This window comes from Platalea leucorodia, assembly GCF_965183815.1.
Source record: "Platalea leucorodia genome assembly, chromosome: 1".
In the NCBI taxonomy this organism is placed as follows: domain Eukaryota; kingdom Metazoa; phylum Chordata; class Aves; order Pelecaniformes; family Threskiornithidae; genus Platalea; species Platalea leucorodia.
Window position 1 is genome coordinate 50,268,399 of NC_138823.1, and position 15,586 is coordinate 50,283,984.

General features: G+C 42.7%; 1 protein-coding gene across 1 annotated transcript in view; it reads left to right on the plus strand.

Moving 5' to 3' along the window:
* CHST9 (carbohydrate sulfotransferase 9) overlaps positions 1–13,106 on the plus strand; it is a gene marked incomplete at its 3' end in the record, with an annotated part of 86,769 nt that extends 73,663 nt beyond the window's left edge. Inside the window, exon 3 of the mRNA XM_082307320.1 lies at positions 12,009–13,106. Coding sequence (XP_082163446.1) covers positions 12,009–13,106 — 1,098 coding nt within the window. The remainder of the gene's footprint in view (positions 1–12,008) is intronic.
* Positions 13,107–15,586: the final 2,480 nt, after the last annotated feature.

The window sequence follows — 15,586 nt, forward strand, 5'->3', positions numbered from 1 at the left end:
CTTGAAGCCCAGGGCTACGATCCTGCTTTTTGCCATGTTCCCTTTTTTCAGGATCCTCAATTCCACCTTCTCATGGCAACTGCTGTCACCCTGACCTTCACACCTCCGACCAATCCTTCCATGTTTGTAAGTGTGAGGTCCAGCAGCCAGTCTCTCATTGTTGGCTCTTTGATCGCTTTTGTTAGGAATTTGTCATCAGTGCACTCCCCACACCTGGATTGCTTGTGCCCTGCTCTGCTGCTCCTCCAGCAGATATTGGGGTGGTTAAATTCCCCTGTGAAGACCAGAGTCTCCGAATGTGAGGCTTCTTCCAGTTGTCTGCAGAAGACCTCATCTACTACCTCTTCCTGATCAGGGGCTCTGTCACAGACTAACCCACCACAGTGTTAGTCATGTTAGTCTGCCCTCTAGTCGTGACCCACAAGCTCTCCACTGATGGTCATCTATCCAAAGGCAGAGCTCCATGTGTCCCCACTGCTCTCTGACTGAAAGGGTGACTCCCCCGCCTTGCTGTCCCAGCCTGCCCTTCCTGAAGAGCCTGTATCCATCCATGGCAGCTCTCCAGTCCTGTAAGCTGTCCCACCGCATCTCTCTGATCACAGTGAGACCGCACACAGACCTCTAATTCCTCCTGTGTGCTCCCTGTCCAGCATGCAATAGTGTACAGGCACTGTGGAGAGGCAACCAGCCATACTGCTTTCCCAAAGAAGGTAGGAGAGCTTCCCCCATTGTGCTGTCCTGTAGGTACCCACTTGTTTACATGCATATGCTGGAGGTGGGCACCTCTGAGCCATGTCTGGTTGACTATGAGATCCCTCCTGCTCCCCCTGCACATTTTGTTTACCAGTAAGCACAAGTTGCATTTTTTTAAAATAAGTTTTCCATTAAATTTTCCATTGTTATGTGATACCTGATCGGATAGGAAAATCGAACAGGAAAAATTGTTCAGGTTTGCCCTACAGATAACATTTCCTTTCTTCCAGGCTGATCAGGGCTGCTCCTGATACCATCCTTTGCCCCCTTCAAGTTCAGATAACATAGCAGTGCTTCACTGATGGAATAATATATAGTACTGAGATGGTGAATCTCAGAAAAATGCAGGAGGAAGTATTATTCAAATAAGAACAGCAGACACTTTTATTTGAGAATCCTTTCAGTATCCTTTTGGAGAAAATCATTTCTCAGGCTGTATAGACAGGAACATACATGCAGTGTGTGAAGATAAAAATATCTTCAATTTTATGAAGAATGTTTCTTTTTTTGAAAAAAACGAGCATTAGAGTATGCAACAGACTAAGGAGACTGGATGTTCAATAGAAGTATTGAAAGAAATGGTGTGAAGTTTGAGCAATGAAAGGCAGGATGGGCAGGGAAGTTGGGTTGCAATCCTGACGCTCAGATTTCTGAGTGTCCTTTCTCGCTCTGTAAAATGGCAAGGGTTTTCTACCAGTGTTAATCAGAAATTAGAAATCACAATATTCACATGGGATAGGCAATTATTATCTTTCCTTGTTTTGCAGACATGGAAAAATGAAGTGTGAAGGTCAAGGGACTTGCTCAAAGTTACAAAACCAAACACTGTGGTTCTGGCCGGTGAGCCTACCGTTAACCACAGCGCCGTTCTTTCTCATTATTCCTCTGCGTCAAGGAGGGATGGTACTTGAACTAGTTAGTGTTTGGATGGCACACTGATCATCTGTGGCACTGCTTGCAGATTAATGCATACCGAGTGGATAGCTATACAAAAAAACCGCTACAGAATAAACTAGGGTATTTTCTTTTACCTATGATAAACATGAGTTAGCCCCCTTCAGTGACAATAGGGTATGCTACCTTTCAGTCAGTGTGAGGAGGGAGTGTGCAGTGGATAACCCCTTTTGTAAATTCACTGCCTATTTTGTCCCACAGTAATTTATGAATGCAATCAATTCTCAAGTATTAATATTTTTTGTAAAACTGAACTCATGAATTTGTTTAAAAGTGTATGAATGTAGGCAAACAAAGATTTGAGATATTTGCCAACCTAGAGTGCATTATACATTTCTATTTATTTTTTATTTACCAATAAAGTCATCTAATTTGAATTAAATTCTAATTGTGATTGAGGAGAAAAGGCTTTGAGACCTCTAGAGATCTTACTGTCTCTTCCAAAGCAATTTGGAGGAAATTGAATTCTTCATGCCTGAATATACATTAATATTCTTGAGCTGAACCTAGTTCCATTTGAAAGTTTTCTTACTATTTCAAAAAGAGCAAGATGTCTCGTTTATGCTGGAAGATAAGTGTGTTTACCTCCAGACAAGATAGAAATGGATTCTGCTTACCAGCAAAAAATCCCTGTGGATCTTACCACAGCCACTAATGTGAGAAATACTGCCATGTATGCAGAAGCACAGCATTACATTACAGGCTTCTCTTCTCAAAGGGGATGGTGGGTTCTGTGGGGAAGGAGTACGGTTGTTTATCATCTTCATTTTTACATTTTGCTGGTTCTAAATGCCCTGGGTGCCCTAAGGAGACCTGTCCAGTCACACTGCCAGGCCATCTCTCTCTCAATCCTCCTGCAGGAACATTTGAAGCCAGGGACCATTTTAGCCTACTTTCACACAGTTATAATAGAAGAGCTCAGTGATGTCAAGGGTGGTGGCTGGTCAGAGGGGAAATTTTGTCCTCGCTGGGGAAAAGGCAGCTGATGGAACCCGAGCTCCGCATCCATTTCAAGAGAGGGTAGAGGGCTCACTGGCGAGCACGAATGCAGGTGGTGAGCCACTGTGTCACCAGATCTGCGACAGCCTCTGCTCATTCATCACCTCCCAGAGGAGGCAGCTGAGTCTCATAGGCTTGGTCCTCTGTGGGTACAGGTGTGCCCCAGTGTTGGCAGTTCTGATCCATCGCAGACACTTCTTAGCGCAGTGTGGTGGAAACCCAGAAGTGGCCATCTTGCTGGGAAAGCTCACACCTGCCAGGTTGAACCACATGAGGTACAGGTATGCCAGGCAGTGTTCTTAACATGGCGTTGGAATATCTGTGAAAACTAAGTCAGTGATTCCCTGAGATAGGGAAGTCCAGGTTCATTTTCTTCCTCTGCCCAAGAAGATTCAAGCCTACAACTTCTGCTGCCTGTAAGACCCGTGTTATATCCCTCCTTTTATATAAAAGTGAACTAGAGAGAAAGAGAGGTTCATCTGATGTCTGGTGGTTACAGCACTCCCTGGAAGAGGGGAGCCAGGGTTTCAGTCCTAGCATACAGGGTTATTTAACCTCCATGGTTAATGCCCAGCAGTTAGATCACCCTCCCGGGAAGTATGTCTACTCATGCAAACGGGGCAATGGCGACCAGGTCTCCCCTTGTGCAGGGTGGGTGTTGATGACCAAGTGCTAAGAGATGGTCCCTAATACCTCTGGATAAAAAGATGTTGGTGTCTAGCCTCAGGCATCAGCCCTTGTCTTTAGAGAGGAAAATAGATGTTATTTAAAATATGCAATGTGCTCAGAAATGCCTGCCTGGCTTGAGTTGTGAACATGCAAGAGGCATTATTTATTTTCTTCTTCATAAAATGACTATGTATATGAATTACCATGCAATTGGAAGTAACGATTTTGAGAACTGCATTTGTCAACAGAGGGAACTGTTTAGGTTATTTGACTTGCTTCTGTGCTTTAAGTTATGAAAAAGTAAGCATGTTAACATTATTTAATGAACTCAAGTAAGAGACCAATATGTAATATACAGAGATTACCTGAAAGTGTCATCTTTGGATTTGAAATCCCTGTATACATATAGTAAACCTACCAGTCACTGGAACCCGAGAGTTTTTCTAATATTATTCTTCATAAAATGAGTATTGCATACTTAGTTTGAGTCCCTTTTGATTTTCAGGTTATTTAAGCTGCTTTGCTGTGACATTGTTCTGTACAGAAATAAGAGCGAGTGCTGATGAAGGTTTCTGGCCACTGACTGCAGTGGCTGACCTAGGTTTTATTAACAGAGTATACACAGAGGAGGACTGAGCTCAATATTAAATGCTGTTTGAACACACTGGTTTGCCTGTACCTAAAATGAGTGCGACTGCATAGGAAGGAGGTTGGGCTAAATACGGCCAAGTAAGTGGTCCATGATCTGAAAGTTGCCTTTTATTAACAGTGCATCTTAGCTACACATCTGGAGACAAGCACTCCATGCAAACTGGATGCAGGCTCCGTCCAAACACAAGATGTCCGGCCTGCAATGGCTCTGTGCTTATTTACAAGTCTGTAAGTTTTACTGCAAAGAACCAGCCCCATGAAACTGTTGTCAGAAAGCTAGAGAAGCAGCATCAGCATTGCACTGTCCAGATGTCAATTTATCATTACCATCGGTTGACCTTGACAATGATTTCTTTATTAGTAATAAGGGGGTGGGGTGCTTGTTTTTATTTTCAATACTTGGTTGCAATTGTCTTGGTGAATCTTTAATTTGTCACGCAAACTTACATGTTGCTTAGTTTCTGATAATAACAGCATCTTTATTGGTACTTTTTCTATTAACCGTGCCTTGGTCTTTCTTATCCTTCCCATTCTGAGCATGTTTTGGAGAAACCAAATGTTTTGACTCTAAGGGTGGAAACAGGAGGCAGTTAATTCCAGAATTGAACAAGAATTGGCAAGTAAAAGTAGAGATTAATTTCTTTCATCCAAGTTGCTGACCATATGAATCAGCTTATGGAAGTGGCTCGTGCAGACTGTTGTGCCTCATTAGCATGGGTGACTTCGTGCTTTCTGTAGATGAAGGCAGGGGGCAGGGAGAGGAAGGGAGCCCTGTGCAAAGCCAGGAGTCATGTATCTGTGAGGGTCTCAGGCAAAGACAAATGGGTTCCCCCTGTCCCCTTATTAAATGGGGATGGGACTACTACTATAATCCTGATAATGTTACTGTTTATCTTACCCCATTGGGCCTCTCCACTTTCCCTGTTACCTGTGGGCCTGGGGTTGTTTTCCTCCAAAAAAGCTCTGGATTGGTGCTCTCATTTCAAATTTTTTTCACACCAGCTCATTCACTGACATTTGGCCACACTGCATTAAAAAAAAAATCTCTTTCCCTCTGCCCTTCCCTTTTTCATTCACTTTGTCTGTGCCCTTGCCATAACTCCAAGTCACCCTCCAGTGAGACACCGGACTTTCTGCTAACAGATTCAAGGGGCAATAGTTACTGATTCACAAAGCTGTGTTTTGAAAAGCAATATTTAAAATGACTGGTATCTCTTAATTAAAATTTACCTGCAGTATTTTTTTTTTTCTTACTATGATCAGTTATTCTGATTTGTGTCTGGCCCGGTATTCACAAGTACCTCCCTTGAACCTAATTGTATTTCAGCTACAAACTATAAAGTTTGCCTGTTTGTTAGTCTCTGCAGGAAGCTCTGAGCACCTCGTATTCTCATTTCTTTTTTTTCCCCCAACTCTAGTAATCTTAGAGATACTTGGTACAAGTATATGTGTTTTAGGGATACATATCTCATAGGAAAATGTGGTGTCTGTTATAGTAAGATTTTGCCTGCCAGGACGGATGGCTCCACATACAAAATATTCCTAGATCTTAATCCAGAAGAAAGATAAGCTTGCTGCTATTTTGTGGTTTTTTGAGAACTTTAGGAGCAGAAAGAACTATGAAAGTTCAAAGCACAGTTGTTTCATTCTTCCTCTTCCATAGTGGAATTGTGTATGAGCCACAAAGTATCTCTGACAGAAGTATTTCTGCTAAACTTGCAGCATTCACAAGGAATACATATGTGAACTCTGGCTTGTGAGGAATCTAGCAGTGATGATTTGCCCTGAATAAATTAGATAAGCCAAAAATTCATGACTCCACTGGGAGGTGAGGGGTTAGTAGTGCCTATCTCTGGAGTAGCTGTTTTAAGCACAAGTGATGAATCAAGAGGTTTATCTCCACTGCACAGAAGGTCAAGCACCTCATCAGCAAATATTTCCTGTCACTTGTGGCCAGCCTGGATAGTCTCTTCATTGGGAGCTCCTGTAGGGATTTGTTTAGCTCATCAACATTACACTACACAACTGCTATGATATGAGCAAGTTGTGAGCATATTTACATGTTAACTCAGGTAGCATAGTAGTAGAGGAGTCTGGCCACTCTGAATTATGCTTTGCAAATAGTCTTCCAGCACAAAAAAGTTAAGGATAATCCCTCCTTTTGGCAGGCTTAAGAAGACTTTCACATACATGTGTTAAGTATAGTTCTACGTGTTTTTATAGCTGAAGTGAGGTACTAATAGCTCCAGGCTTCACTGGCTTGCTGAAAATAGGAGTCATGCAAACTTTTGCTATCAGTTTTGAGCCATGTGCCACAATTGTGGACCTCTGCTGAAGAAATCCTTCTAACTGTGACCAGTTACATGAAAAGCTTGGTATTTTAAGCAAATAAGGTTTAGGCTGAAACTATACATTACCTTTTCAAAGACTCAACACGTACCTAGAATCCAAATAAGAGGATGTTTGTTTTATAGCTCTCCAGTATTCAAGCTGCCTTCATCTAAATACCTAAATTAAGAGACTGATATCCATGTGCTCCCTGATCAATATAAAATCAGAGAGTGAATCGGAAAAGGAACCTTGTTTCAGAAGAGCCTTTCTCTGTTTTCTGCAGCAAGATCCTAGGTAAACAAGTACAGTCTTGAAATTATGTGGTCATTATAACGCAATCCTCACATAAGAAGCAACATAGAGAAATATATTTATACAGTGAAATAAAGTATCTAGTGCTCTCAGTTCATGTTGAACTTTGGCGCTGCTGAACACATCTAGTACCAAAGGACTGGGATGTAAGTGAAGATACAATATACTCCAAGCATGTATTTCAAACTCCTTTCATTTCATCGTTGGGGGGCCTTTGTTTCTTCTTGTGGGTAAGTTTCTGTGAACCCCTGTACTGCAGAACCCCTGCCTGAGTTAATCAGAAAACACAAATGCTCTGTCCTTCTAAATAATTGTTTTTCATAAGTTTAATCTGCAAAAAAATATTTCAACCTGTTCTTGTCTTAAGGAATGAAGTTTTTATCATCTTTGAATATCCATGCGTTTGCAGAGCACCCATATTAGCTATTTAGTATAACAGTGCTGAGAGGGTCCTCAGGGCACTCAAACCTGCAGCAGTCAAGTACAAGCCACAGTAAAAAGCAGAGCACAGTAGGCTCCCAGGTGATTCATGCAGTTGCTCCTAAGAAGCATCTTAGAGGACTATTTCAGGAAGCGTGTTTTAGGACAGGAGACATATTAGCTGGATGTTGAGAGCCAAACCGTATATTACTAATAATTACAATGTATTTGGCAGTACAGAAAAGCACAGTAAAACAGAATATTTCTTCCCTCCACTATTCTTTGTCCTATGTTTTCTGTTGGGCTCACTTAATTTTATTATTCTTGTTAGTAAAAATGAAGATCCAGCACTAAAGCATCTAGGAAACACAGCACTGTCTGCACTGCAAGCCATTAAATCTTTGTAAATCAGCCCTGGAATATCTTCCTTTCCAATACAGCATTATCTTTTTGCATGGTGGGTTGCTCTAATTGCAAACTGTCTAGATGAGATCTCACCCGTGCATTGTAAAACCACCACAAAGCATAACTGGATGAGTCTTAACCATTCTTGGCAGTAGTCACTCTCTTCTACCCCAGTGACTTGTGAAGGTATTAAAGGAAAGGACAGCTTCAATGTGTGTAAAAGGTATTGGCTACTTATTTTTACAGTGAGGAAAAATCCTTTTGTGGATGGGGATGAGGAGGAAATCTTCAGCAATAAAAATGTCAAAAAAAATCCATTAACCCATTAATGACTCAAAAATGCCTTTTGTTTCAGCAGCTTTACTGAGTTGCCTGCCAGTAGCCAAACATCACACTAACACTCTGTTAAATTCATTTTTCCCTTGTATTTAAACTAATTTTTAAATCTGTCTTCAGTTCCTGCCTAGCTAAAGGGAGACAGAAGTGATGTGCATACTCTTTTAAATTGGACTCATGGCCATTTCTTAACTTCCTTTCAAACATGTTAATGCAAACGGAGAACAAGGCACTCTGCATAATTACTGCCAAGGGTGCAACACTTCACTGGATTTTAACTCTCGGATGAAAGGTACACAACCTGCTGCATAGGTTGTCAGCATGTCTCAAGGACAGCCTTGCATCTGTCCAAGGTGGACATGGAGTTCATCTCCCATGCCAGGCAGCTGGTTCCTAAACGTAGCAGCTCTTTGGAAAGTCGTGAATGGCCATCCCTGCACTTAGACACTTGGCTCAAAGAGTTTGGTAAGGACTGTTGGCATGGAAAGATCTGAATCCAGCTGATGCCTGATGTGGGATTACCTGCGTGCTGCCTGTTGTTGGTGTATGTTCAGGCATTTTCCAAAATAATGATGCTCAGCAGCTTGTGGGGTGGACTGTTAGGAACATAGATATAATGGACAAGATTTAAAAAAAAAAAAATTTATTGTTTTTGCAAGTTTCTTCTTTTCCTGTTCCTGCTGTGAAAAAAATCAACATAACATGGAGATGTTCAGATCTTTAAAGTGTCATAAAATGGGCATTGAAAAGTCACTGGCAACAAGAGGAGGCCAAAGAAGGCACCTCACTTTGTGTAAGCCTAGTATCATAAAACATTAAAATCCTTTCAGAGTGTGTGGCTTTCAGCTCTCTCATGCACATAAGAGTGGTAGCAGCTAAATATGCCAGACTGTCAGGTAGTTTTGCTTAAGAAATATGGCACTATCTATTCAACAACTTGTGTTAGTTTTGGAAGAAAACCTCCTAGTTAAACATGTCTAATCAAAAGTAAAGCTTGAGTCATCCCTTCATTCATCTCACCTTTACTAGCTACTAACCTAGCTACTCAGACAAGTGTATGGGAAGGTTTGATCTCTTTTTTTTTTTTTTTTTTTTTTGAGTGGGAAATCTTCCACGGCAATGTAGCAGCCATTTATGCCCTTGAAAATTATCACTATCCATTCCCATTCTTAGATGGAGCCAGCAGTTACAGCCAGCATTTACTGCAAGCACACTATCCCTCATGGAGCTTATGATAACATTTATTAGCCAATACTGTTGTATTCACTACGGGATATGTGTCTCAATGAGAAGGGTAAGTGGAGAAGGGAAGCAACTAATAGTATTTTACATATTTAGATAATTTTTTTGTCCTCAGAACTTCCCATGTCATTGTTTTTCCCCTAGGTCTTTTTTTTTTTTTCTTCCTTTCTGTTTGGGGCTTTTTTTTCTTGATAGGTTCTTTCTTCTTTTGCCTCGTCTCGCTTGGAGGGAGCCCCTTTCAAGTGACTCCCACTGTGCATATGTTGTTCCTTTAGGGTGTTACCTGAGATTTCTCTGAATAGTTCTGCCCATCTTTCTCTGAAATCTTTAATCCCATGAAAAATCCTTCAGTAGTGGTTCCTACAGCTGCATTCACAGTTTCTGAGACTGAAATGCAATCCTCTTCTGGTATCTCCTTGGGTTATCCCCTGAGATTGGTCCTGGATCCCAGGTGGACTGTTTGAAATGGAACAAAATCAAGACCACACACCTTTCAATCTGTCCTTCTCCCTCTTGGCCTGGTGGAACCACAGCATCTTCCACTGGCTCAGGATGTCAGGCTGAATTCAGAAGGCTGAACTTTCCTCTGAAGTGTAGGGCTCATTTTAGTGGCTTTAATTTGAAATTCAGATGGTTTAAGTGTCTTTGCACTGAAATATCTCCTGAAATAGACTGCTAAATTTGGATGACATACCATAGGAAGTCATGAGGTACTGCTGCCCTCTCTTGAATTTTGTTTGCATTGGGGAACACCAGTACAGTCACATATCACTGGAGACTGTCTTCTAAATTATAAAATTCCCCAGAGCCGCACCAGTGAGTTTACAATCTTTGGCTACTTTATCATTGTAGTACAACTTTATTTCTACTTCTGTTGAGCCTGGTATTGTGTGGTTGATGTCTATGTATCCCATATTTTTCATTTTCACCTTTTTAGGTTCCAGGTTTTCCTTTTAAAGTCAAAGCATTTAATTTATTTGTAAGTCTGTGGTTCTGCAGTAGCACTTGTAAGTCACCATTCACTGTGATGCTGAAATTCCCATTAGGCTTATAGTCATCCCCTGTTTTACTACTAGTGCTACCTTCTGTTATTACACACTAACTATGCTCCTGAATTCTTTACGTCCTAAGGCAGAAGGGATAAATCTCTAGGCACATGTGTTTTGTTTGTTTTAAAGAATGAAATATTAGACAACAGAATTAAAAAAACAAATTATATTAGAAAAACTGACCACGTCAAACTGAAAGAATTCAAGTATCCTTTTGCACCTCTAAAAACACCAATGTGCCCTCTCTCACAGATATACAAGTCCTGCATGGTTCTGTTCTTTTATTTGCTTGTATTGTACCAATACAAAAATCATGTTACTCAGTTCAGTGAAAACAGAGACCTGACCGTCAGTGGTTTGCAGCAATACAGAATAGCCTGATCCCCCGGTTTTGTTTTTGTCATTGGAAATTATTACACTGCAAGATAGGCTAACTTTTCTTGGAACTGCTTGTTTTTCCATAGGCTTTATTTCAAACTGGAATTCAAATTGTGTTCCATGCATTACCATTTCTTACATTATTCCTCTGAATTTTTAACAGCCTTATTTGAGTCGGCCTATGAACTTTCCCATCCCCCCAAATCCACACTTATGGTCTGCCAGTCCACAAATCAACTTTCCAGTAAATGTTTAATTACTTTATGGCAGAAGAATCTTTTGATGTAGGTTTCCAAAAAAGTTAGGCTTATGAAAGCAGTCAGGCAGTCTGTGCATGTGTGTCCATCTAACCATTTGGCTATTTGGTATTTGCAACAGGATGTTTAAAAACCTGTTGACCAGCATCCCCCATCTCCAGAACTGTGATAAAAATAGGCAGCTGTATAGATGTCCCAATGCATCAGGCTTGCCTACTGGCAGGAGAAAAAATCTACAAGCCTTAGTAGGCACACGAAAATCCACTCAGGAATGAGAGAGCAGAAATACCCAAACTGCAAGAAACTCTTGAGCCAACTTGCACGATACAAGACCCTGAAGAATGTGATGGCAAAACACAGATCTGAGTTTTGCCATTTCTGCAGCTTGTGGATTGCACGGTGGCTGGGGACAATAAAAGAGATGTTTGGGAGGAAAGTCTCGTCTTTTCACATTCTTTGCAGGGTCACTAGTTGATGTTTAGTTAGTTGATGTCATTAATGTTGATGTTTAAATAAGTCAGATGGAATAGGCTCTAAAGGCACCTATTTTTCCTTAACAGCTATGAAAGCAGCTAGCTCAGGTGCAGGCATTTGTGTTGCAAACACCCGTATGTGCATGCAGTCCAATGCATCCCACTTCCATGACCTATCTGTAGGGGGACAGGAATAGGACTTTTTGGAGGGAGGATTTTGTCTGTCATTACAACCTGCTCAAACCCACTGATGTCAGCTAGTTAGGAGCCCTAGGTTGGTTCCCTGCCACCAGTGCTGACCTTGCAGCCACTGGGGGACAAGGCTTGCTCGAAGTCACAGCGGTGGAAGCAGATGTGGCAGCTGTTAGCGTGACTGTGCCAGTGCACTCTGGAGAGCTGTTAGCGGCTGTGCAACTCAACTAGTGCTGTCACGGGGAAAAATGTGTTCAGTAGAGAAAAGCACCTGGCCACCCCTACCAGGACTGGCAGCCTCTCTGTGTGAACCTCTTCTGATTGCTTAAAAGGTGTGGCTTAAGCTATTTATTTTTGTAGAAAGACCTACTGGGCACTAACAGGTAAGCTTTAGAAGCATGTAATTCAGTAATTAGCCCAGCTTGTTGCAAAATTAGATGTATCAATCAAGTGGTTCAAGAGACTTTGTAGTACTAAATGTGGCTTGGTTGTGAGCGTGCACCACCATCCTTCCTGCTGTTGGAGAGTGAATGGGCTGGGCTGGGCTGTCACTGCATTGTAAGCTCCGCTCCTTTTCATGTTTGCAGGATTTCACACTCCCACCGCTGGGGACGCCGAGGAGAGCAGGGTGGAGCAGGAGCACTCCTCCTGGCTTCAGTAAGCACGAGATGGCCGTCTCAGGTGGCAGGCACTGGCGGGGCAAGGCTGACCCTTTTGGTGCGGTGGCTGCCTCCTTGGTGAGCCAACTGTCTGAACAGCAGAAGATGAGCGAGTCACCTCTGAGCCATTTCAGAGGAGTGTATTTACCTCCTGCACTGCATCCTTTAAACAAGACATTAGTCAAGGGTGGCAAGTGGAAGGATGTGGATAGAGCCCAGGAAAAGCGCAGGTCCTTCCTGCATGACTTCTGTAAGAAATACAACAGCAGAAAGAAGCTGCAAACCCACCTCGTGCACCTGGTGTCAAGAATTTACGTGGAGGACAGGCACAAGGTCCTGTACTGCGAAGTGCCAAAAGCAGGCTGCTCCAATTGGAAAAGGGTCCTCATGGTGCTCAACGGACTCGCCGCTTCAGCACACAACATTTCTCATGACGATGTGCACTATGGAAAGCATCTAAGGAAACTGGACAGTTATGACCTAAAAGGGATATACACACGCTTGAACACGTACACCAAGATTATATTTGTACGTGATCCTATGGAAAGACTGGTATCTGCCTTCAGGGATAAGTTTGAACATCCAAACAGCTATTACCATCCAGTATTTGGGAAGGCAATAATTAAGAAGTATAGACATAACGCAAATGAAGAGGCATTGAAAACAGGATCGGGAGTTAAGTTCAAGGAGTTTATCCAATATTTGCTAGATTCCCATCGCCCAGTAGGAATGGACATTCACTGGGAGCAAGTCAGTAAGCTCTGCTATCCCTGCCTCATCAACTATGATTTTATAGGAAAGTTTGAAACCCTGGAAGAAGACGCCAGTTACTTTTTGCAGCTGGTAGGTGCTCCAGCCGAGCTGAAGTTTCCTAAATTCAAAGACAGACATTCCTCTGATGAGAGAACAAGTGCAGAAGTAGTGAGGCAATACTTAAAGGAATTGTCTAAGGAGGAGAGACAGCTGACCTACGACTTCTATCACTTGGATTACTTAATGTTCAATTATACATCACCAACTGTATAGCACCAGAATAGCTTTAGGCTTCTATATAGATATTTATCATTTTGGGATTCAGAACAACTACTTTGATATTAGCCCTGAAAAGAAACAAAGTTACTGCTAAGTGGAGTTGTCTTGACTTAGTGGGGATTTTATAAGCTCGAGTGACATCAATTGACATTAAATTATAGGACAATGCACAAAAAAAAGACCTGTAAACAGCATAAATTGCACTAAAATGCCTGAAAAAGCTGCTTTTACCATTATGGATTATACTGTGGAAGCACAGCCAGCTGTTGCATTAGCTTACCTAATGTTCTTTCAATGATTTAAGAAAAAAGCATTAAGAGTAGCATCATTCTTTTTTGGTGTGTGTGCTTTAAAAATTGTTTTTGAAACTATTTTTGAATGTATTTTTTACTTTCTGACACTTATTAATAAAGAAGCATTGGCTAATTTTCTGACATGTTTGCAGCATTCTCAGTTGCAAGGCTTGGTTGTTTGATTACCATTAGACTGTAGCTGTTTTTAGACCTGATTGATTGTTTTTTACTGAAGGGTGCTTTTGAACACAAATGCATAAAACTACAAATAACACAGCAGCTCAACTGTTGAGCAGAGTAAATTTGGGTAAGCCTGTGATCTGAAGTCCCAGTCTACTACCCCATTTTGATCAATGCACTAGAGTTGACAAACATGAGTTTCCGAGAACTGCCACATACGTTAAAATTAATATTTTAATTTACAGTGGAGTCAACCACATGATGCATACTGTGGTCCCAATATTCAAGATAGTCTTCATCTTTGGTGAGAGGGCAAAGCCTTAGGGTGGTAGCTATGGGACGTTATAAGGTCTGTACTGAGAAGCACCTTCACTGTGACTGCTGTGACCGCTCTTGGTCTGCCAGTGTCCAACCATCAGCCCAGCCCCCAGAAATTCGTTACACAGAAGATGTGTATGCCCATTGCCTCCTAAACCCATGGACTGGTTTTGTCCCCAGAGCTTCCTGAAGTCACCTGTGTTTTGCTGTCCTTCCTGCCTTGTCAGCAGCCAGCAAACCCCAGGGGCGGGGTGAGTGCTGCAGTGTTATGTGGTGGGATGGGTATTGGTGATTCATCCTAGAGGCAGTTGTGTCCAGAGCCCCACGGTCCTGGTTATAAAAGGAAAAGGTACCTTCTCTCCTCCTCTTCCCTCTTTTCCCTCAAGTGCTGTCTGACCAATGCACGCAGTCGTTCCTGCAACCCGCAGTTGCACATGGTGTTGTAAGATGGTGGCCAGGGTGTCCCAGGAGGAGGAAAAATCTCTGCAAAATGGAGAGGGATAAATCCCTACCCTATGCACTTCCAAAATAAAGATGACACCTATTCTTAGCTTCCTGGAGTGGTTTGGGGCATTTTGCTCCAGCGTCTTGTTATAGTAACTTATAGAATAAAGAAACAGCCTGGTGGGAAACTGATGCAAGTAAAATGTCCTTTTCCTCTGTTCCCAGCCACTGATCATGATTAGCACTGTTGCTGTCCTTTCTCTCATCTCAGGCAAATGTACAGCTTCAGTACTTCTACAGGAGTACTTGTGGGTCCCCGCTGAAAGGGGAGACCGTTTGCTACATACCCTTGCTGCTTGTTTCTCCCTCAGTTTTCTCCTCAGAAGAGGAAAAAAGCCACTTCCAGCCTCTGTGGTGCCAGTATGTAACCTAGCAGGCTCTGCACGTCTCTCCTCGTGGCAGGATGAGCCACTCCGAGGGGGAAAGGTAAAAGCATACTGGGCAGCCCAAGTCAGAGCTGGTGCTGTATGTGACTAGCATCACCTGTAGCCAAAGCCAGGCTGTTCTCTAGGGCCGTGGAGCAAAGAGGAGGAGAAGGAAAAATCCCAAAAGCCATCATCACCATGAGATGTTGAGAGGTGAAGGTGTTCAGCACCGATGAGGAGGTGGAGGGATGCCTTGGGCAGGGAAATGCACACACTGTAACTTGTGTGAGCTGTTGCTGTGCCTAGACGGGCCCATAGGTGTTATCATCAGAAGTGTTTGGGGCAGGATATCCAACTATTGAACTGCCCCGATGCATGCCCCGATGCATTGGTTGACAGCCGCCTGAATGTGAGCCAGCAGTGTGCTCAGGTGGCCAAGAGGGCCAATGGCATCCTGGCCTGTATCAAGAATAGCGTGGCCAGCAGGACCAGGGAGGTGATAGTGCCCCTGTACTCGGCACTGGTGAGGCCGCACCTCGAGTACTGTGTTCAGTTTTGGGCCCCTCACTACAAGAAGGACATCGAGGTGCTGGAGCGTGTCCAGAGGAGGGCAACGAAGTTGGTGAAGGGTCTAGAGCACAAGTCTTATGAGGAGTGGCTGAGGGAACTGGGGTTGTTTAGTCTGGCGAAGAGGAGGCTGAGGGGTGACCTTATTGCTCTCTACAACTACCTGAAAGGAGGTTGTAGCGAGGTAGGGGTCGGTCTCTTCTCCCAAGTAACAAGGGATAGGACGAGAGGAAATGGCCTCAAGCTA